Genomic DNA, 21,958 nt, shown 5'->3' with positions numbered 1-21,958 from the left:
ATAATACGCCTAAGATGTTGGAAAGGAGGGAGTACTACAAATTAGAGGAAATTTTATGCACAAACACGCAGGTACCGGCAATTAGTGAAGCAAAAGTGCAGGCAACGACAGTGAGCAGTACTCTACCATGATTCGGGATCGTGCTATACCTCGGTAACGCATCTTAGGGTTGATAGCCACCCTTATATGTTGATGTTTAAGCTTCACCTCCATTGTTGGTAACCCTCCAAACATCAGTGTCTAGGTAAACAACTTCATATTGTGTGACTACATTTTCCGGAACAATGACCACAACGGCCATTCCCCTTACGGCCTAGATAGCGTAGTGTGCACTTAATTAGTTGCACATGGGTGTCCCTCTGTTGATGCATAAATGAGCACACTTGTTGCACCGCATAAACAGTGTCTTGCCGGGTTAGTGTGAGATATTGAAAAGCCCCTCCAAGACTGCGATAGTGGGTGTGGTTTTGTAAAGGAGTGCCCTTCATGGAAGGCTCCTTAGAACGTGTATAAATGGGTATGTTTATGGGATTGCAGTTGAGCATGTGCACACGGTCTAGATGTTTGAGCGTGTACTGTTATTAAGAGATAAGCAAGCCACATCAATTACTTACGGCATTAATCTGAAGGAAGTGATCTACATCACCCAAATCATTCATGGAGAAGGAAGATTTGAGTGAATAATTGAATGGAGGGTGATTGTGGTGTCAATTAGTAGTGAGAATTATATTGTCAATGAAAAAAAGGTGGTAGAGGAACCATGATGGAAAATAAAAATCGAGGAATCACTCTTAGAAACAATTATATCGTTGCCCTGAAGGAAGTGATCTACATCACCCAAATCATTCATGGAGACGGAAGATTTGGGTGAGTGAATAATTGAATGGAGAGTGGTCGTGGTGTTAATTAGTAGTGAGAATTATATTGTCAATGAAAAAACAAGATAGGCGATAGAGGACCCATGATGCAAAATAAAAATAGAGGAATCACTCTTAGAAACAATTACATCGTTGCCACATGTCATACGTGGTGAGCAACCTCAAAGCAAAGAAACAACTACATCATTACTTGATCTTATGGTGAATCCTTGTGATTTATGCACTTACCAATTTCTTTTGCTCCTCGTGCGATTAATATTTTTGCTTATCTAGCAGATCCATAATTGACCCCGGCATCGACCGTTGTTGATCACAAAGCTTTCTCCATGATTTGCACGACCGCCCTATCGAGCCTTCGGGGAAATCCAGCCCAACCAAAAGACACCACCATCTCTTCCACTCTGGTCAGATACGTCCCAGTGGTGAGGAAAGCACTCTTCAGTAATGCCTCCAAGGAGGAGAAGGACGCCCATGGGAGCCATCATCACCGGCAATGACCTGCATTGAACCCAAACCTTTCACCCAAAGCCTAATTGACGGTGTCCTGGACTAAGAGGTACCAACCTAGTTGGTCCACTGTCCATGCGCTGAGCTTATGGCCCACCGATCTCACAAGGAAGGACTCTAGAAGCCTCGATCTCAAACGTGACCAAGATGGACTCAGTCGAAGACTTATCGTGTACTTCAGGGACTGCTCCACCAATTGGCATGATTATCCCTAGTTGACAACCAACCATGTGTAACCCTAGATACCCCTGGTGCCTATATAAGCCGGAGGGTTTAGTCCGTAGAGACAAAATCACAATAACCAGCCTTACGGTTTGGAACACAACATACGATCTCGAGGTAGCTAGGTCAAACATGTATTCGATACTCCATCATCAATATAATCAAGCAGGACGTAGGGTTTTACCTCTTCAAGAGGGCCCAAACTTGGGTAAAATATCGTGCCCTTCGTCTCCTGTTACTATCGTTTCTAGATCCATAGCTCGGGACTCCCTACCCGAGATCTGCAAGTTTTAGTACTGAAATTGGTATTTTCATTGAGAGTTCCATTGTGTGGTCGAAAAGGATCAATGGCTTATCTGCAGATCAACAACGACACTGGCTACGGTGACATATTCGTCCCCGACCACCTCTTTGCGTTTGGCAGCTTTGTTCTGCACGCCAATTCAGCCGGTCACCTCGACCGTGTCAAAAACTTCGTCCCAAACCAGATCATCACTTTCGCGAGCTTGGAGTGCACCGCCGACTCGCGCGGTAATCTCGCCCTCTCTGGCTGGATGCCGGATCGGCTTGAGAACTCTTCGGACATCCTGACCTTAACCACAGAGCCAACCCCTGATCCGGGCCTCAGATCAGATCTCGTGTCAGAGCCGACCTCGAGTATGGACTTGATCATCGCCACGTTGGACACAATTTTAAGCACGGATCCGACCACTGCCACCTAAGATCTTGACCTCGAGTCTAGCCCGACCTCAGACTCTGCATTAAACTTGGGCCCGACCTCTCAGCCGGTGAACCAGGAGTCAACCCTGGCCAACCAAGAACATGAAGTTGCGTCAAACAACCCATGGAGAATTTTCCATATCAACATGGCCTACAGTCAGGATATTGAGGATCTTTCGGAGTTAAACGAGATGCTAGAACGAATCCATATCTAGCGATGTCATCCTTAGTCTATGATCAGATCGGATGTAAAGCTGACGATAGGGAAATTTGTGCCCCTCCCACCATCCACCTAGTCGCTACAATCGAGGACTTAACCAACATACTAAACTACGGCTCTGATGAAGCAACCGACATGTATGAAAATGACGGCGACACATCACGAGCGGCTTCACCTATGGCCATACCCCATATTGGCAGCTGGGCCACGACCTGTACATGATCGACACCCTTAAGGACGCCGAGGAGAAGAAAAAAGGCCCCTCGAAGCACTGACCTTCTCAGAGGCGACCCAAGGGTACCGGTAGAGGCAAGGAGAGCCAAACCAACAACAGGGATGCCATCGACACTAATGCCTCACTACATTAGGCACCTGGGAGGAAGCATAAATGCTTCAAGCTGCGACTGGGCCGCGACTCTTCTTCTATATTCATCAATGGTGAACTATGCCAAACAGAGAAAAACGACAACACTGCCACACCACACTATGACAACAAGCTCAAAGCGATGTTGACACCACTACAACCACTATCCACTGGACCAGCCGACACACGAGGTCCAGCTCAACCCCACACAAGCAAGCACCCCTCCAAACCACTGCTCCATCCGAACCGCCACCATCATTGCATCCCTCATGCAACCACCACCATTCGACACCTCGGAGCCAACCCGCCACCAAAAACAGTCCGTCGTGCCGTCCTTGAGCCCAACCGCACCACCAACGTACACTCGGGTCAAAGCTCACGCGACCATAGAGAGATGACGCACAACCACAACAGCGCCAGCACACTGCAAAATGCCAATTAGCATCCCCGATGCACCTCCAACTACCACATCCGATAAGCGCCACACTAACCCATCTCCATGCCGCCACCACGGCCTGGCCGAGTTGGGTGGCAGGTGCTCAAGCCGTCTGCCAAAGCAACCCCGCTGACAAACATGAGTCGAGCAACAGGCTCGCATGACCCCGATTGGGCCTGCCTTCACCAGGCCCGAGCCTAAGGGTCTGTGCGCTTGCACAGGGCCCCCTCGCTTTCAGGGGCCTCCAAATTTATTTGCAACAGTATATATACTAAGCTAAAAAAATGTAACCTTTTGGGCCTCTTGGACTGGTGTCCTGGACCTGGAGCAGCCCCGACTAGTCTATGCCTCATCCATATAGGATCGATCCAATGAAAAAGAAAAAAAAATCAGTGATCGATCGTCATCGACACGAGCGAAGCGACGAGGTGTCTCTTCGTCTATTCGTCTGGCACTGGCGGCAGGTTAGTGTTCTTCCGATCCTTCCTTTCCTTCCTTACAAATCTCATGACTCCGTTCCAACTTCCAGCGCTATAGGCCCTTTTCAGGATTCAAGAGGACAGGAGCAGCATGAACGGCCGGACAACAACAGAAGGGAGGACCTGAACTGAATCACCTGAAAGGCAAGGAAAGTTCAGGCCAATCTCCCGATCTTCGTTTTTTAAGCGTCGTCGCGTCAATACCTAGCAATCCTGACATCCTGTGAGCCCTTTGGCCTTTACTTTGAAATTTTGATATCTGCCAGTTGTTTGATTCTTCCAAAATCTTACAGTTAAGTTTAATATTCTTTTCATCTATTAGGTGTCTAGTATTGCAAGATCCAAGTCATGTCTGCATTTAGAAAACATGAATCTGGTTACAAAAAGCGTTTGAAGAAACAAAAAAAAAGAGGATTTAACTCTGTCTCAAAAAGGAGATATGGATAATTTTGTCATAAGAATACCACAAGTGTCGCCCGATAATCAGTCACTTGATAGAGAGCATGCTCCGGATAATAATGTTGACAATGATCCTAGCCCTAGAGATGCCGAGACAGAGATAGAAAATAATGTTGAGAGTGAAGAAAATTGTGATGACATCGGGGCTAGTAATACTGATGGTAACTTGAATACTTCACCTACTGCAGACGTTGGTGATTCTTTTCAGTTTGACATATTTGATCCAAGAAATTGGGATTCCCTTAATTCTAAGCAAATTGATATTTTAGCACAAAAGGGCCCTCAAAGGGACATGTCATTTAAGAAAGGTCGTAAGGATAAATATAAAAGGAGGTTTTCTGCACTATTCTACACTAGAATTCTATCGAATGGAGAGCATTGCGATAGGGATTGGCTTGTCTATTCTGAGGAACTCGATAAAGTGTTTTGCTTCGGTTGTAAATTATTCGCAAAAGGGTATCAAAAAGGTAATTTGGCAAATGAGGGGTATAATGATTGGACACATCTTGGCACTAGACTTAAAGAGCATGAGACAAGTGCAGATCATGTTTTGAATATGACAACTTGGTATGAGTTGCGTACTAGATTACAAAAGCATGAAACAATTGATAAAGCTGCTCAACGACAACTTGAGAGTGAAAAGGAGCACTGGAGAAAAGTTCTGCCAGAATCATTTGCATTGTAAAATTTCTTGCCAGGCATAATCTAGCCTTTCGTGGTACTAACAGCAAATTGTATGAAGATAGCAATGGCAATTTCTTGGGTTTGGTTGAGATGTTGGCTGAATTTGACCCGGTTATTCAAGAGCATGTCCGTCGTATTACAAATGAAGAAACTCATACTCATTATCTTGATTTTAAGATTCAGAATGAGTTGATACACCTGCTTGCTTCCGCTATTAGGTATGAGATTGTTAAGAAAATAAAGAGTGCAAAGTACTTCTCTGTCATACTTGATTGTACCCCAGATGCAAGCCATCAAGAAAAAATGTCTATAATCATAAGATATGTTGATTCATCTTCTAGTCATGTTTGCATAGAAGAATCCTTTCTAGGATTTTTAGATGTAAATGATACGACTGGGCAAGGGCTTTTTGAAGTGCTAGAGAATGAACTAAAGCTTCTTGATCTTGATATAGATGATGTGAGAGGACAAGGTTATGATAACGGGTCAAATATGAAAGGAAACCAGCAAGGTGTCCAAAGGAGACTTTTGAATGTAAATCCTAGAGCATTCTATTCTGCTTGTGGTTGTCATAGCCTTAATTTGACACTTTGTGATATGGCTAAGACTTGCGGTAAAGCTAAAGACTTCTTTGGAATCATCCAACGCATATATACGACTTTTGCTAATTCTACTAAGAAATGGCAGATTCTGAAAAATAACATAACAGGATTAACTCCCAAGTCAGTGTCAGCTACACGCTGGGAGAGTCGTGTTGACAGTGTTAAAGCTATTCGACTTCAATGTGCAGACATTCGGGAGGCCCTACTTCAGGTACCCAATATTTTCATATTGTTATGATGTAATTCTTTAGTTTTCTCTAACTATAACATATATTTTCTTTATTTTCATTTCAGGTATCGAGACTGATAATGATACAAAAACGAGCAGTGAGGCTAAAGGTTTGGCAAATAATGAACTTGGAGAGTATGAATTTATAGTGGCGATAGTCATTTGGTATGAGGTATTGTATGCTGTTAATTTAGTAAGCAAACACTTGCAAGAAAAGGATATGCTTATTGATGTTGCTATTGAGAAAGTGCAAGGATTGCTTTCTTTCTTCAAGGGTTATAGGGACACTGGTTTTTTAGAAGCATTGGAGACAGCCAAAGTAATTGCACTTGAGATGGATATTGGTACAACATTCCGTAAAAGACGAGAAATTAAAAGAAAGAGACATTTTGATGAGAACCCAGATGATGCAAATGTTGCCACACAGTCTGCAGAGGAATCATTCAGAGTCAACTATTTTTTACGTATTGTTGATCAAGCAATTCTCTCACTTACAAGCAGATTTGACCAATATCAGGGTTACCAGAAAATATTTGGTTTCTTGTTTACCTCTGAAACATTGCAGTCATTGGATAAGAATAGCTTGAAAACTTCTTGTGACAATCTTGAGGTTGCTCTTAAAAAGGATGGGAAGTCTGACATTGATGCTAATGAACTTTATGTGGAGTTGATGTTTCTTCAAAATTTCGTGCCAAAGGAAAATATTGGGCCAGTTGAAATTCTAAAGTTTTTGAAGCGGCATGATTGTTTCCCCAATGCATGTATTGCATATAGAGTTCTGTTGACTATCCCTGTGACTGTTGCTTCGGCAGAACGGAGCTTTTCTAAATTGAAGCTATTGAAGTCCTATATGCGCACTACCATGACACAACAAAGGCTCACTGATTTGGCCACAATAGCACTGGAGAGTAATCTATTGGACAAGATTGATTATGAGGATATTATTACAAAGAACACTAAAAGAATGATGTTGTTTAAGTGAAGACTGAAGACCATACAATCAATAATAGGTACAATTTTTATATTTTCCAGTTGGTATCTAATATATTATGAACTTTATATTATTATAGTTATGTTTATGTAGTGTTTTTCTTAGTGAGATAAGGCCCATTTTAGAGTTTCGCACAGGGCCTCCGATTTTGCCGGCTCGGCCCTGGCCTTCACCCAACTACCACCACGAGCCAACGCGTCATCCAGATCCGGCCGCCGGCCCTGTGGACGCCACCACCGTAACATGCCACGGGATACCTGACGCCTCCATCGTCGGTGCTCGTCGATCCGCCTATCAATCATGGAGTCAGCGTGTTCACACGGTCCCTGCATCTCCCTGTCCTCCTATGGTAACTAGCTAGGGTGGCTACCGCCATCGTGTCACCTGCAGGTGGAAATGGCGGCCGAGGATAGAGTCAAAAGAGGAGGTAGGTAGACGGCGGGATTTGGTAGCCCAGTAGCCCTGCGGAAGCAGCTGCAAAAAGTTGAATGTGCATATATGTGTTTGTGCCCGATCACATTCGAATACAGAATTTTGTTTGACTTCAAGCTAGTTCCATAAATCTTAATTTAATAGGATTACATGAATTTGTTATTGACGGGAATATTCAGGAATTTTCACCCCTTAGGTTGTGACATTCAAGTCATTTGTTCGTGTTGAGCTTGACTGCATATTAAAATCTTGTGTGTCTTTCTTGAGTAGGCAAATCCGTGGCAATCACATGGGGAAGAATAACATACCTTAATTTGTTCTGGTATATCAAGTGAAAATAGATTCAAAATTAAAACAATGAATTTTGGGAATGAAGGGGGAGAATATATGTAGGCTCCGATTTAGCGCGCGCGCACGCGCACGCACACGCACACGCACACGCACACGCACACGCACGCACGCACGCACGCACGCACGCACGCACGCACGCACGCACGCGCACACACACACACACACACACACACACACACACACACACACACACACACACACATGAAAACTCACCGACAACTAGCAAAGTCATAAAACCACGTTTCTGTAGAAAGCAGCTAACATTGTAATTTTGATACATGCTGCAACGACATTGAGCAGCTAGAAATCCAGAGGGAGAAGCCACATCAGACCCTTACGGTGATTAGTAATGTTATAGTTGCTAGTCATGTAATATCCTGTTGACTTGATCCTATCCACTCCATTGATTTTTTTGTCTTTCCTACAATACAAATGTTTGCCGCAGTTACATCTCATCAATTGCACATCATTACAGATGCGATTAGTATCACCTGGTAAATTGAAATGGTGGTAGTAGATGTGGTTTCTCTCTACTCCGCCACGCCTATCTGCTGGCACGTACATCATTTTGGAGCACCTGGTACTAAGGAACAAGGCATGGTCGTCCAATGTAGTCACTTCTGCCCAGCTGTAGCCGTAACACGTATTTTTATTTAGCTCAAACAACTTGAAGAAAAGCCTGTTTTGCTGCACTGTCCACTGGGCTCTTTTGGCCATCAACATCCTGTCGCCATGCTTGAAAATGTAGCTGATGTCGTCGGATCCCACACACTTGGGTAGTTGATTCCAGGGCCGAGCCGGCAAAATCGGAGGCCCTGTGCGAAACTCTAAAATGGGCCTTATCTCACTAAGAAAAACACTACATAAACATAACTATAATAATATAAAGTTCATAATATCTTAGATACCAACTGGAAAATATAAAAATTGCACCTATTATTGATTGTATGGTCTTCAGTCTTCACTTAAACAACATCATTCTTTTAGTGTTCTTTGTAATAATATCCTCATAATCAATCTTGTCCAATAGATTACTCTCCAGTGCTATTGTGGCCAAATCAGTGAGCCTTTGTTGTGTCATGGTAGTGCGCATATAGGACTTCAATAGCTTCAATTTAGAAAAGCTCCGTTCTGCCGAAGCAACAGTCACAGGGATAGTCAACAGAACTCTATATGCAATACATGCATTGGGGAAACAATCATGCCGCTTCAAAAACTTTAGAATTTCAACTGGCCCAATATTTTCCTTTGGCATGAAATTTTGAAGAAACATCAACTCCACATAAAGTTCATTAGCATCAATGTCAGACTTCCCATCCTTTTTAAGAGCAACCTCAAGATTGTCACAAGAAGTTTTCAAGCTATTCTTATCCAATGACTGCAATGTTTCAGAGGTAAACAAGAAACCAAATATTTTCTGGTAACCCTGATATTGGTCAAATCTGCTTGTAAGTGAGAGAATTGCTTGATCAACAATACGTAAAAAATAGTTGACTCTGAATGATTCCTCTGCAGACTGTGTGGCAACATTTGCATCATCTGGGTTCTCATCAAAATGTCTCTTTCTTTTAATTTCTCGTCTTTTACGAAATGTTGTACCAATATCCATCTCAAGTGCAATTACTTTGGCTGTCTCCAATGCTTCTAAAAAACCAGTGTCCCTATAACCCTTGAAGAAAGAAAGCAATCCTTGCACTTTCTCAATAGCAACATCAATAAGCATATCCTTTTCTTGCAAGTGTTTGCTTACTAAATTAACAGCATACAATACCTCATACCAAATGACTATCGCCACTATAAATTCATACTCTCCAAGTTCATTATTTGCCAAACCTTTAGCCTCACTGCTCGTTTTTGTATCATTATCAGTCTCGATACCTGAAGTGAAAATAAAGAAAATATATATTATAGTTAGAGAAAACTAAAGAATTACATCATAACAATATGAAAATATTGGGTACCTGAAGTAGGGCCTCCCGAATGTCTGCACATTGAAGTCGAATAGCTTTAACACTGTCAACACGACTCTCCCAGCGTGTAGCTGACACTGACTTGGGAGTTAATCCTGTTATGTTATTTTTCAGAATCTGCCATTTCTTAGTAGAATTAGCAAAAGTCGTATATATGCGTTGGATGATTCCAAAGAAGTCTTTAGCTTTACCGCAAGTCTTAGCCATATCACAAAGTGTCAAATTAAGGCTATGACAACCACAAGCAGAATAGAATGCTCTAGGATTTACATTCAAAAGTCTCCTTTGGACACCTTGCTGGTTTCCTTTCATATTTGACCCGTTATCATAACCTTGTCCTCTCACATCATCTATATCAAGATCAAGAAGCTTTAGTTCATTCTCTAGCACTTCAAAAAGCCCTTGCCCAGTCGTATCATTTACATCTAAAAATCCTAGAAAGGATTCTTCTATGCAAACATGACTAGAAGATGAATCAACATATCTTATGATTATAGACATTTTTTCTTGATGGCTTGCATCTGGGGTACAATCAAGTATGACAGAGAAGTACTTTGCACTCTTTATTTTCTTAACAATCTCATACCTAATAGCGGAAGCAAGCAGGTGTATCAACTCATTCTGAATCTTAAAATCAAGATAATGAGTATGAGTTTCTTCATTTGTAATACGACGGACATGCTCTTGAATAACCGGGTCAAATTCAGCCAACATCTCAACCAAACCCAAGAAATTGCCATTGCTATCTTCATACAATTTTCTGTTAGTACCACGAAAGGCTAGATTATGCCTGGCAAGAAATTTTACAATGCAAACGATTCTGGACAGAACTTTTCTCCAGTGCTCCTTTTCACTCTCAAGTTGTCGTTGAGCAGCTTTATCAATTGTTTCATGCTTTTGTAATCTAGTACGCAACTCATACCAAGTTGTCATATTCAAAACATGATCTGCACTTGTCTCATGCTCTTTAAGTCTAGTGCCAAGATGTGTCCAATCATTGTACCCCTCATTTGCCAAATTACCTTTTCGATACCCTTTTGCGAATAATTTACAACCGAAGCAAAACACTTTATCGAGTTCCTCAGAATAGACAAGCCAATCCCTATCGCAATGCTCTCCATTCGATAGAATTCTAGTGTAGAATAGTGCAGAAAACCTCCTTTTATATTTATCCTTACGACCTTTCTTAAATGACATGTCCCTTTGAGGGCCCTTTTGTGCTAAAATATCAATTTGCTTAGAATTAAGGGAATCCCAATTTCTTGGATCAAATATGTCAAACTGAAAAGAATCACCAACGTCTGCAGTAGGTGAAGTATTCAAGTTACCATCAGTATTACTAGCCCCGATGTCATCACAATTTTCTTCACTCTCAACATTATTTTCTATCTCTGTCTCGGCATCTCTAGGGCTAGGATCATTGTCAACATTATTATCCGGAGCATGCTCTCTATCAAGTGACTGATTATCGGGCGACACTTGTGGTATTCTTATGACAAAATTATCCATATCTCCTTTTTGAGACAGAGTTAAATCCTCTTTTTTTGTTTCTTCAAACGCTTTTTGTGACCAGATTCATGTTTTCTAAATGCAGACATGACTTGGATCTTGCAATACTAGACACCTAATAGATGAAAAGAATATTAAAATTAACTACAAGATTTTGGAAGAATCAAACAGCTGGCAGAAATCAAAATTTCAAAGTAAAGGCCAAAGGGCTCACAGATGTCAGGATTGCTAGGTATTGACGCGACGACGCTTAAAAAACGAAGATCGGGAGATTGGCCTGAACTTTCCTTGCCTTTCAAGTGATTCAGTTCAGGTCCTCCCTTCTGCTGTTGTCCGGCTGTTCATGCTGCTCCTGTCCTCTTGAATCCTGAAAAGGGCCTACAGCGCTGGAAGTTGGAACGGAATCATGAGATTTGTAAGGAAGGAAAGGAAGGATCGGAAGAACACTAACCTGCCGCCAGTGCCAGACGAATAGACGAAGAGACACCTCGTCGCTTCGCTCGTGTCGATGACGATCGATCGCTGATTTTTTTCTTTTTCATTGGATCGATCCTATGGATGAGGCATAGACTAGTCGGGGCTGCTCCAGGTCCAGGATACCAGGCCAAGAGGCCCAAAAGGTTAATTTTTTTAGCTTAGTATATATACTGTTGCAAATAAATTTGGAGGCCCCTGAAAGCGAGGGGGCCCTGTGCAAGCGCACAGGTAGCACACCCTTAGGCTCGGGCCTGGTTGATTCATGTCCAATTGGTAGGTCATGCTGACCACCAGATCACTTTTCTTGGTCATGCTAATGGTGTATATTTGTAGACTCCGGCGGAGTAGGCCACAGAGCTTCCCATCGTAGAAAGCGATGTCGTAGTAATGGTTGCGGTTTCTCGACCTCCACCAATTATGGTTGCGACATCCAACTTTGCACACCGCGAGCCCTCCCGTGATGGCGGCAAGGACGCAACGATTTGACATGGGGCGCTCCGAACACACTAACTTGTCGATGTATGGCGCCCGGCGTGGCGCGTTGCTTGGCGGAGAGTGGCGCCTCGACGCCAGAAAAGAGATTGACAATCATTAGCCAGTCACTAGCACCACCACCGCGAGAGGATGCGGCGGCGATCCAGCCTCCATCATGAAACCCGACCAGCCTGTTGTGGACTGCCTCGGGCGGGAGCTGAAGGCGTAAGGATACACCGTCCATGGGGCAGAATACGCGCATCTCGCCGCCATGATATAGCGAGAAGATGAGCCACGGCAAAGTCGGCGCCGGCCGTTGCCATGACTTGACGATGCGCCATGAGCGGCAGACTGCGGTGAAGCAGACGTGGTCAAGCGGAGAAGCGATCCGGCCGTAGACCTCGCTGAGAAGATCAGCCGGAAACTTGGACCACGTACCATCGGCCGGCGCCGCCGCAGCGGACGTGCTCACCTGGGCCGCCATCTTCGTCTTTCTCGATTTTGCGGATGGATTTGGATTGCTGAGGCTTGTGTGGATCGATGTAGTAGCTAGGGTTTGGCAGCTAAGGGTTTAGAAATTACCAACGTACTATATACTCCTCCTTTTTCCTCGGGGCCAAGTAAACCGACAGCAATCAGCCAATCACGTCCTTTTTTTTTTTTTTTGCATCGAGCAATCACGTCCCTACTTGAAGGAACTCATATTTTAGAAAAAAAAAATCAGTTTTGCTAAAGCACATCTAGATGTGCCATAAGTATTGCACATCTAAGTCATATGTCATTGATTTTACGCTAAGATTCGTGCAAACCTTTTCTTTGTCTTTTTTCTTTTTCTTTTTATACTTGATTCACTCACTTAGATGTGCAATAACTAGAGCACATCTAGATGTGCCCTAGACACACCCAAAAAAAATTGTATTTTATCGGGGTTTTCGGACGAAAGTACCAGGCCGTTTTTTCTTTTTATACTTGACACTACCAGAAATTATCTAGTTGCCGACGGCCTCATCTATGCCGACGGCGCCCGTCGGCATAAATGGACATATGCCGACGGCCAAGGGCAGGCCATAGGCGTAGAATAGCCGTCGGCATATGTGTATCTATGCCGACGGGGGCCGTCGGCATATTACGGCCGTCGGGACAGCTCGCGGTACGCCTACGGGGACCGTCGGCATAGAAGAGGCCGTTGGCATAGAAAGGGCCCACCTACCCGATTAGCGGCGACCGTTTGACGGCGTCAAAACTACGCCGACGGGGGATAACGGCGGCCGTCGGCATAGAATTGCTAACATCACCGATCCGCGCCGTCGACACGTCATCGATCCGAGGGAGTGAGGGCCTGTGGTGTGGCAGAGATATGCCGACGGCATAGCCGTCGGCATAGTCCTAGCCCATGCTATCTGCCACGTCATCAATCCGCGTGCAATGCCATGTCATCGATCCGTGGGATCGTAGCTCCGTGTGCGCAGCTATGCCGACGGCCTTGCCGTCGGCATACCTTTATTTTTTTATTTTTAGTTTATATATTTTTTATTTTGTATTTTTTCACAACATAAATGTGCCTTATCTAAACAAAAAACATGCCCCGATGGTATATCGATTGCCCCCCTCACGGACGTCACTGCCGCCGTGTCACGGAGGGGGGAAACGATCGACATGGAGGGAATCTGGTTAGAGGGGGGATTCGGGCTGGCCTTCGGGGTGTAGCTATGCTACCGAAACATCGCATGGGTCCCGATGCATGTGTGAAAGTGTTCTGGCATGCGTAGACGCCCGTCTTGGGGCTCCAATGTGGCCCCCTCCACGGAAGGCAGATCCGCCGTCACTTGGAGGGGGTAAGGTGCGGGTGCGGTGGAACCGGAGGGAATCTAGTCTTGGGTTGGGTCCAAACCGTGTTCGGGGATGTTGCTATGGGCTGACCTATCGCAACCAGGCGGAAGAGTCCACCGGTCAAAGCCCGCCCGGCGAAAGTCAAAGGGCTAGATCTACTCGTCAACTAGGATTCGGGGTGGCCTTCGGGGTGTAGCTATGCCACCGAAACATCGCACGGATCCCGATGCATGTGTGAAAGTGTTCTGGCATGCGTAGACGCCCGTCTTGGGGCTCCATGGTGTGGCCCCCTCCACGGAAGGCAGAGCCGCCGTCACTTGGAGGGGGGATGGTGCGGGTGCGGTGGAACCGGAGGGAATCTAGTGTTGGGTTGGGTCCAAACCGTGTTCGGGGATGTTGCTATGGGCTGATCTATCGCAACCAGGTGGAAGAGTCCACCGGTCAAAGCCCGTCCGGCGAAAGTCAAAGGGCTAGATCTACTGGTCAACTGGGATTCGGGGTGGCCTTCGGGGTGTAGTTATGCCACCGAAACATCGCATGGGTCGCGATGCATGTGTGAAAGTGTTCTGGCATGCATAGACACCCATCTTGGGGCTCCGTGGTGTGGCCCCCCTCCACGAAAGGTAGAGCAGCCGTCAGTTAGAGGGGGGGATGGTGCGGGTGCGGTGGAACCGGAGGGAATCTAGTGTTGGGTTGGGTCCAGACTGTGTTCGGGGATGTTCCTATGGGCTGACCTATCGCAACCAGGTGGAAGAGTCCACCGGTCAAAGCCCGTCCGACGAAAGTCAAAGGGCTAGATCTACTGGTCAACTGGGATTCGGGGTGGCCTTCGGGGTATAGCTATGCCACCGAAACATCGCACGGGTCCCGATGCATGTGTGAAAGTGTTCTGGCATGTGTAGACGCCCGTCTTGGGGCTCCGTGGTGTGGCCCCCCTCCACGGAAGGCAGAGCAGCCGTCACTTAGAGGGGGGATGGTGCGGGTGCGGTGGAACCGGAGGGAATCTAGTGTTGGGTTGGGTCCAGACCGTGTTCGGGAATGTTCCTATGGGCTGACTTATCGCAACCAGGTGGAAGAGTCCACCGGTCAAAGCCCGTCCGGCGAAAGTCAAAGGGCTAGATCTATTGGTCAACTGGGATTCGCGGTGGCCTTCGGGGTGTAGGTATGCCACCGAAACATCGCACGGGTCCCGATGCATGTGTGAAAGTGTTCTGGCATGCGTAGACGCCCGTCTTGGGGCTCCGTGGTGTGGCCCCCCTCCACGGAAGGCAGAGCAGCCGTCACTTAGAGGGGGGGATGGTGCGGGTGCGATGGAACCGAAGGGAATCTAGTGTTGGGTTGGGTCCAAACCGTGTTTGGGGATGTTGCTATGGGCTGACCTATCACAACCAGGTGGAAGAGTCCACCGGTCAAAGCCCGTCCGGCGAAAGTCAAAGGGCTAGATCTACTGGTCAACTAGGATACGGGGTGGCCTTCGGGGTGTAGCTATGCCACCGAAACATGGCATGGGTCGCGATGCATGTGTGAAAGTGTTCTGGCATGCGTAGACACCCGTCTTGGGGCTCCGTGGTGTGGCCCCCCTCCACGGAAGGTAGAGCAGCCATCAGTTAGAGGGGGGATGGTGCGGGTGCGGTGGAACCGGAGGGAATCTAGTGTTGGGTTGGGTCCAGACTGTGTTCGGGGATGTTCCTATGGGCTGACCTATCGCAACCAGGTGGAAGAGTCCACCGGTCAAAGCCCGTCCGACGAAAGTCAAAGGGCTAGATCTACTGGTCAACTGGGATTCGGGGTGGCCTTCGGGGTATAGCTATGCCACCGAAACATCGCACGGGTCCCGATGCATGTGTGAAAGTGTTCTGGCATGTGTAGACGCCCGTCTTGGGGATCCGTGGTGTGGCCCCCCTCCACGGAAGGCAGAGCAGCCGTCACTTAGAGGGGGATGGTGCGGGTGCGGTGGAACCGGAGGGAATCTAGTGTTGGGTTGGGTCCAGACCGTGTTCGGGGATGTTGCTATGGGCTGACCTATCACAACCAGGTGGAAGAGTCCACCGGTCAAAGCCCGTCCAGCAAAAGTCAAAGGGCTAGATCTACTGGTCAACTGGGATTCGGGGTGGCCTTCGGGGTGTAGCTATGCCACCGAAACATTGCACGGGTCTCGATGCATGTGTGAAAGTGTTCTGGAATGCGTAGACGCCCGTCTTGGGGCTCCGTGGTGTGGCCCCCTTCCACGGAAGGCAGAGCAGCCGTCACTTAGAGGGGGGGATGGTGCGGGTGCGGTGGAACCGGAGGGAATCTAGTGTTGGGTTGGGTCCAAACCGTGTTCGGGGATGTTCCTATGGGCTGACTTATCGCAACCAGGTGGAAGAGTCCACCGGTCAAAGCCCGTCCGGCGAAAGTCAAAGGGCTAGATCTACTGGTCAACTGGGATTCGGGGTGGCCTTCGGGGTGTAGTTATGCCACCGAAACATCGCATGGGTCGCGATGCATGTGTGAAAGTGTTCTGGCATGCGTAGACACCCATCTTGGGGCTCCGTGGTGTGGCCCCCCTCCACGGAAGGTAGAGCAGCCGTCAGTTAGAGGGGGGGATGGTGCGGGTGCGGTGGTACCGGAGGGAATCTAGTGTTGGGTTGGGTCCAGACTGTGTTCGGGGATGTTCCTATGGGCTGACCTATCGCAACCAGGTGGAAGAGTCCACCGGTCAAAGCCCGTCCGACGAAAGTCAAAGGGCTAGATCTACTGGTCAACTGGGATTCGGGGTGGCCTTCGGGGTATAGCTATGCCACCGAAACATCGCACGGGTCCCGATGCATGTGTGAAAGTGTTCTGGCATGTGTAGACGCCCGTCTTGGGGCTCCGTGGTGTGGCCCCCCTCCACGGAAGGCAGAGCAGCCGTCACTTAGAGGGGGGATGGTGCGGGTGCGGTGGAACCGGAGGGAATCTAGTGTTGGGTTGGGTCCAGACCGTGTTCGGGGATGTTGCTATGGGCTGACCTATCACAACCAGGTGGAAGAGTCCACCGGTCAAAGCCCGTCCAGCGAAAGTCAAAGGGCTAGATCTACTGGTCAACTGGGATTCGGGGTGGCCTTCGGGGTGTAGCTATGCCACCGAAACATCGCACGGGTCTCGATGCATGTGTGAAAGTGTTCTGGAATGCGTAGACGCCCGTCTTGGGGCTCCGTGGTGTGCCCCCCTTCCACGGAAGGCAGAGCAGCCGTCACTTAGAGGGGGGGATGGTGCGGGTGCGGTGGAACCGGAGGGAATCTAGTGTTGGGTTGGGTCGGGGTGTAGCTATGGGTGGGGCTATGGGTGGAACTTATAACGTATGGATTAGTGAACTATTTAAACAGGTCAAATTGCTTGTCCCTGGGCGAGGTGGGACTATTTTTTCGAAAAAAAGTGGTTGCCATCTATGCCTACGGCCTTGCTGTCGGCACCTGGAGGGGGGAAACGGACGCGTGGGGTCTACACGGAGGGGATCTTGCTGTGGGTCTGGCCCGGATGTTGCTCCAAAGTGTTCCTATGGGCTGACCTAACACAACCGGGTGGGGAGGTCCACTGGTCAAAGCCCGTCCGTGCAAAGTCAAAGGGCTAGATCCCGTGGTCAAACGCTACAGGGTTAGGCGGGACGGGGGCACTGGGGGGTAGCAATGCCACCGGAGCTGCTCGAATTCGGCGCCTCCCCTCCCCTCCCCTCTGTGTGGTTCCGGGAGAGGAGAGGGCTGAGCGGTTTAAAAAAATAAAAAATCTATATGAAATAATAATACATAAAAAAGGAAAATTATAACTATAATTTTTTTTAAAAATCTATATAAAATAAAAAAGAATAAATATATAACTATAAGAAAACATTAAAAAATTTATATAAAATAAAAAAACTATGCCTACGGCTAAGCCGTCGGCATAGGTGCCACGTGGCATCACTACATATGCCGACGGCTTAGCCGTCGGCATAGTTGCCTTATCCATATCCAGTCAACCCCCTCCACTCATTCGTCCCCGGCCAGATCCCGCGCGCCCCCGAGCCCGACCCGCGCTGCCGCCGCCGCCCGCCGCTGCTCCCCGCCGCCCGCGACGCTCCCGCCGCCCGCCCGCCGCCGCTCCACCCGTGCCACTCTCCCCTTCCCTCGCCCATCCTCCCTCCCCGCCGTCCTCGCCGTCTCCACCCCTGCCTCCCCCGTCGCCATCTGAAGCCGCCATCGCCCCGGCCTCCCCCTACCGCGCTGCGCCGCCCCGGCCTCCCCCGACCCCAACGCCGCACCGGCCTCCCCCCGACCGCGAGCCGGCCGCAGCTCCTGCCTGCCCGCGCGCCCGGCCCTCCCGTCCCCGGCCGCCCCTGCCTCGGCCCTCCACCGCCGCCCCTGCTCGCCCGCTGCCCCGGCCGCCCCTGCCTCGGCCCTCCACCGCCGCCCCCTGCTCGCCCGCTGCCCCGGCCGCCCTGCCTCGCCGTCCCGGCTGGCCTGGTGAGCTTTTTTTTCATTTTTTGCATTTTTTACTGCTTGTTATGTGATAGATGCATGTTGTATGGATGAATGGATGGATTGATGTATATTGGTTAGTTATTTTATCATGATGATCTTGCTAAAAAAATGTTGTCAAATGTTGTCAAATGTATGTGATAGATGCATGTTGTCAAATGTTGTCAAATTTGAAGAACAAAATTGGTATATTTGAGATGTTGTCAAATAGCTATAGTTTCATTTTGTGATGTTGACAAAATTGGTATCTGATGAGTAGTTATTTTATCATGATGATCTTGCTAAAATAAATTGAAGAACAAAATTTGACACTTGATGAAAATTAGGATTTGAAGTATCATGATGATCTAAGACCTTGACTAGATGTCATTAGCAATATGATTTTTTTCATAGTTTGAAGTGTCAATGCTTTATGTGATGTGGTGCCGTCAAATTTTTTGACTCGGTAAAATTTACAGGCTTTGTGGTATTTCATCTCCCTGGAGCCTTCGTCGTCTGGGTTTGGTCCGTGATCCTCTAGTGAGGTACACTCTAGGGAGGAGGAGGAGGAGGAGGAGGTGGTGGTGGTGGAGGAGGAGGAGGTGGAGGAGGAGGCAGGCGAGGAGGAGGAGGAGGAGGAGGTTGGGGAGGAGGTTGGGGAGGGGGAGGCAGGCGAGGAGGAGGGTGGTGGCAGGGATGATGGTGGTGACGGGAAGGGGGTTGACAAGAAGGGGTGGCTGCGTGGCAACGCAAAGCTACCAAAGCAGGTTCCTGCTACTGAGGAGCAGAAGTGGCTCATTGAGCCCACGGGAAAAGAGTAAGTGGTTCATTATTTTGCTTCTCACATGCTTATTCCGGTTGTTATTTATTTTGCTTGTCACATGCTAATAGTTCATTCTTTTGAAGCAACTGGATATATTCTAAAGGGGTCCGTATTCCCAACGGCCTCATCACCATCTTGCTGAAGTTATATTGGCCGGGGTTGTACTGTCCTGATCCAGTCAGGCAGCCGGACCGTCGGGTTTTGGCCACGAGCTGGGACCACTGGGAAGCGGCCCGCCACGCGGACCATGAGACCCATGCCAAGGCCGTGATCACTACTTTCTGGGTGAGTTCTCTTCAGAAGCACACATCCATTCTAGTTTCATGAATGATTTAACTCATGGCTTCTTCCATTCTTGTTTCATGCATGATTGTAGACATTCTATCGAGTTCTTCCGGAGCACAGGGCTAGAGCGGACCAGGTCGTGCTGCGCCAATGCAAGAAGAAGGCCCGCCAGATGCAGTACGAGGTGCGCTATGTGGCCATCTCCACATACTACCACGACTATCTTGGTGTGAAGATGACCAAGGAAGAAGCGCGGAGGATGGGCATTACCTTGGAGAGGCCCGAGTTCTTGGCGGTAAGTATAAAAGATTTTTCATTATGCTTTCATATATTATGCTTTCATTACCTTGTGGTACATTATGCTTTATGCTTTATGCTTCCATAACACCAATTTGGACACACCTACATGCCATTATGCTTTTATTATGTAGGTGTGTCCAAATTGGTGTTATGGAAAAGACGAGTCCTGGGCGGCATTGGTGGATCTTTGGTGTGATGAGGCTGGAGCCTGGGCGGCTATGAGAACCAAAAATAAGGCTAACCGAGGGACAGAGGGAGTACATGCTCAGGGAAACCGAAACCACTATCTCCACAAGGCAGTTAATGTATGACTAACCCCATTAAACATTCTTCTTCTCCTATTTACCATCACTTTCTTATGTATGACTAACCTCTGTTTGGTGGTGCAGGAGGAGAAACTGAAGCGGCCGCTCTCAGACATGCAGGCGTGGGAGATCGCCCATACGCGGAAGGACTCCAAGCCTGGCGAGCCCCAGTACTACGGCTAGAAGACCGCGGGGAGGAAGCAGGCCTACTCTGAAGCGTATCTGAAGTTGCATCCTGACACACCTGACCCCATTGCGGCGCCTCTGGACGACAGGGCGGTGGTGAGCATGGGGCCCAAGGAGCACGGTCGGGAGGCGGTTCTCGATGCTGTGATCACTCCTAGTATCTCCTACACACAGCTTCGTCGGATCGACCAAAGCCTGAGCCAGCGCACGAGCCAGCCAGTGACCAGTACACAGTCCCTCTTTCAGGAGCAACAATCTGTAAGTATTTTCCCTCTTATCTTCATTGCTCACTTCATTTTCCGCATTTAGTAGTTTTATGAGTTCCATCATGTCATACCGTAGGCCTACATGGAGTACACACGCCAGGAGACCATGGCGTGGCATCAGAGGCTTTATGAACACCAAGTGCAGAGGGATAGCCAGATGCAGCAGGCTTTTCAGGATATGGCGGCCGGCAGGTGTCCTCAGTTCCCTCCAGCACAATGCCCTCCAGCACAACCAGTGCTGATGAGCTTTGAGGAGTTTGTGGCATAGAACGCTGGCCCCTCGCCGGTTAGTTCATCCCCAATCTATTCACCCAAAGCATGTCATGCCTTTCAACACAGTCATATATCCCGTGCATATGTCTTTTCAACATCCAGGGAACATGTGGATCTACCGTTGGCGGCGGTCTTCGCAGCACTCCGGAGACACGGAGCCCGACCACTCTGATCCACGGAGGCGGAGGCGGAGGCGGTCTTGGCGGTAGCGCTGCCGCTAGCACTGACGACCTGGGCTTTGGCCGTCTTGGCGGTGACGACCTCCGCGGTGCTCGATGATCCTTGTGTGGTGATGATGCTTGAGATGACTTGTGTGTGGTGATGATCATTTAGATGAATTGTGTGCTTCTCTATATGCTTATGTTGGTTGTGATGATGTTCATTTAGAGACTTGTGTGTGATGATGCTTATGCATATATTGTTGTGATGGTGCCGGATGATATCCCGTTGTGTTTTATATGTCTATCTCATCATATATATCTGCTGATATGTGCTGCTATTTGAATTGAATTGATCTGAAAACAAACAGAAAAAAGAAAAAAAAGCAAAAGCAAACTACGCCGACGGCTAGGCCGTCGGCATAGGGCTAGCGTGAGCTCCCAGTAGCTGACACGTGGGCGCCTATGCCGACGGCCTAGCCGTCGGCTTAGTTTAAAAACGGTGCCGACGGCTAGGCCGTCGGCATAGGCGCCCACGTGTCAGCTACTGGGAGCTCTGTATGAAGGACTATGCCGACGGCCTGGCCGTCGGCTTAGTTTCAAATTATGCCGACGGCCCGGCCGTCGGCATAGACCTGGTCCTAGAGCAGCGGCTGGTCGCCACGTGGCACCCCTATGCCGACGATCTAGCCGTCGGCATAGGTTTTGACTAAGCCGACGGCTAGGCCGTAGGCATAGTGGTGCCACGTGGCGATCAATCATTGGGCAGACTTGACGGCGGCTGCCGTTAGGCGTGATAGTTGCCGACGGCCGGGGCCGTCGGCATAGATGTACGGCCCCCGTCGGCGTATTATATATGCCGACGGCTTTTCTAAGCCGACGGCCTCCCTGGCTGTGCCGACGCATATGTTGCCGACGGCCCTATGCCGACGGGGGCCGTCGGCATAGGTCTACCCCGACGGGACTCAGGCCTATGCCGACGGCCAGGGCGATTCCGGTAGTGTGATTCACTCACTTAGATGTGCAATAACTAGAGCACATGTAGATGTGCCCTAGACACACCCAAAAAATTGT

General features: G+C 48.2%; 1 protein-coding gene, 1 long non-coding RNA gene and 1 pseudogene across 2 annotated transcripts; 2 read left to right on the top strand and 1 right to left on the bottom strand.

Moving 5' to 3' along the window:
• The first annotated feature begins 3,661 nt into the window (after window positions 1-3,661).
• LOC147983387 (uncharacterized) lies at window positions 3,662-4,233 on the top strand. The gene is made up of 3 exons (XR_015614967.1): window positions 3,662-3,811; window positions 3,896-4,049; window positions 4,149-4,233. It is a non-coding gene; the product is annotated as an uncharacterized LOC147983387 (long non-coding RNA).
• LOC125534836 (uncharacterized) lies at window positions 4,234-6,782 on the top strand (annotated as a pseudogene).
• A 1,753-nt stretch (window positions 6,783-8,535) lies between these two features.
• On the bottom strand, window positions 8,536-11,150 carry LOC125534838 (uncharacterized). Its single transcript, XM_087540709.1, has 3 exons — window positions 9,532-11,150; window positions 9,286-9,449; window positions 8,536-9,243 (listed from the first exon to the last, which is right to left on the bottom strand). Exons 1-3 carry the CDS (start codon window positions 11,051-11,053, stop codon window positions 8,536-8,538), a joined length of 2,394 nt encoding a protein of 797 aa, XP_087396835.1. The 5' UTR covers window positions 11,054-11,150.
• Between the last annotated feature and the right edge of the window lie 10,808 nt (window positions 11,151-21,958).

Source organism: Triticum urartu, chromosome 2A (assembly GCF_056163025.1).
Source record: "Triticum urartu cultivar PI428250 chromosome 2A, HENAU_Tu73, whole genome shotgun sequence".
In the NCBI taxonomy this organism is placed as follows: domain Eukaryota; kingdom Viridiplantae; phylum Streptophyta; class Magnoliopsida; order Poales; family Poaceae; genus Triticum; species Triticum urartu.
Note: the sequence above shows the minus strand (reverse complement) of the source record. Positions and strands in the feature narration are given on the sequence as shown.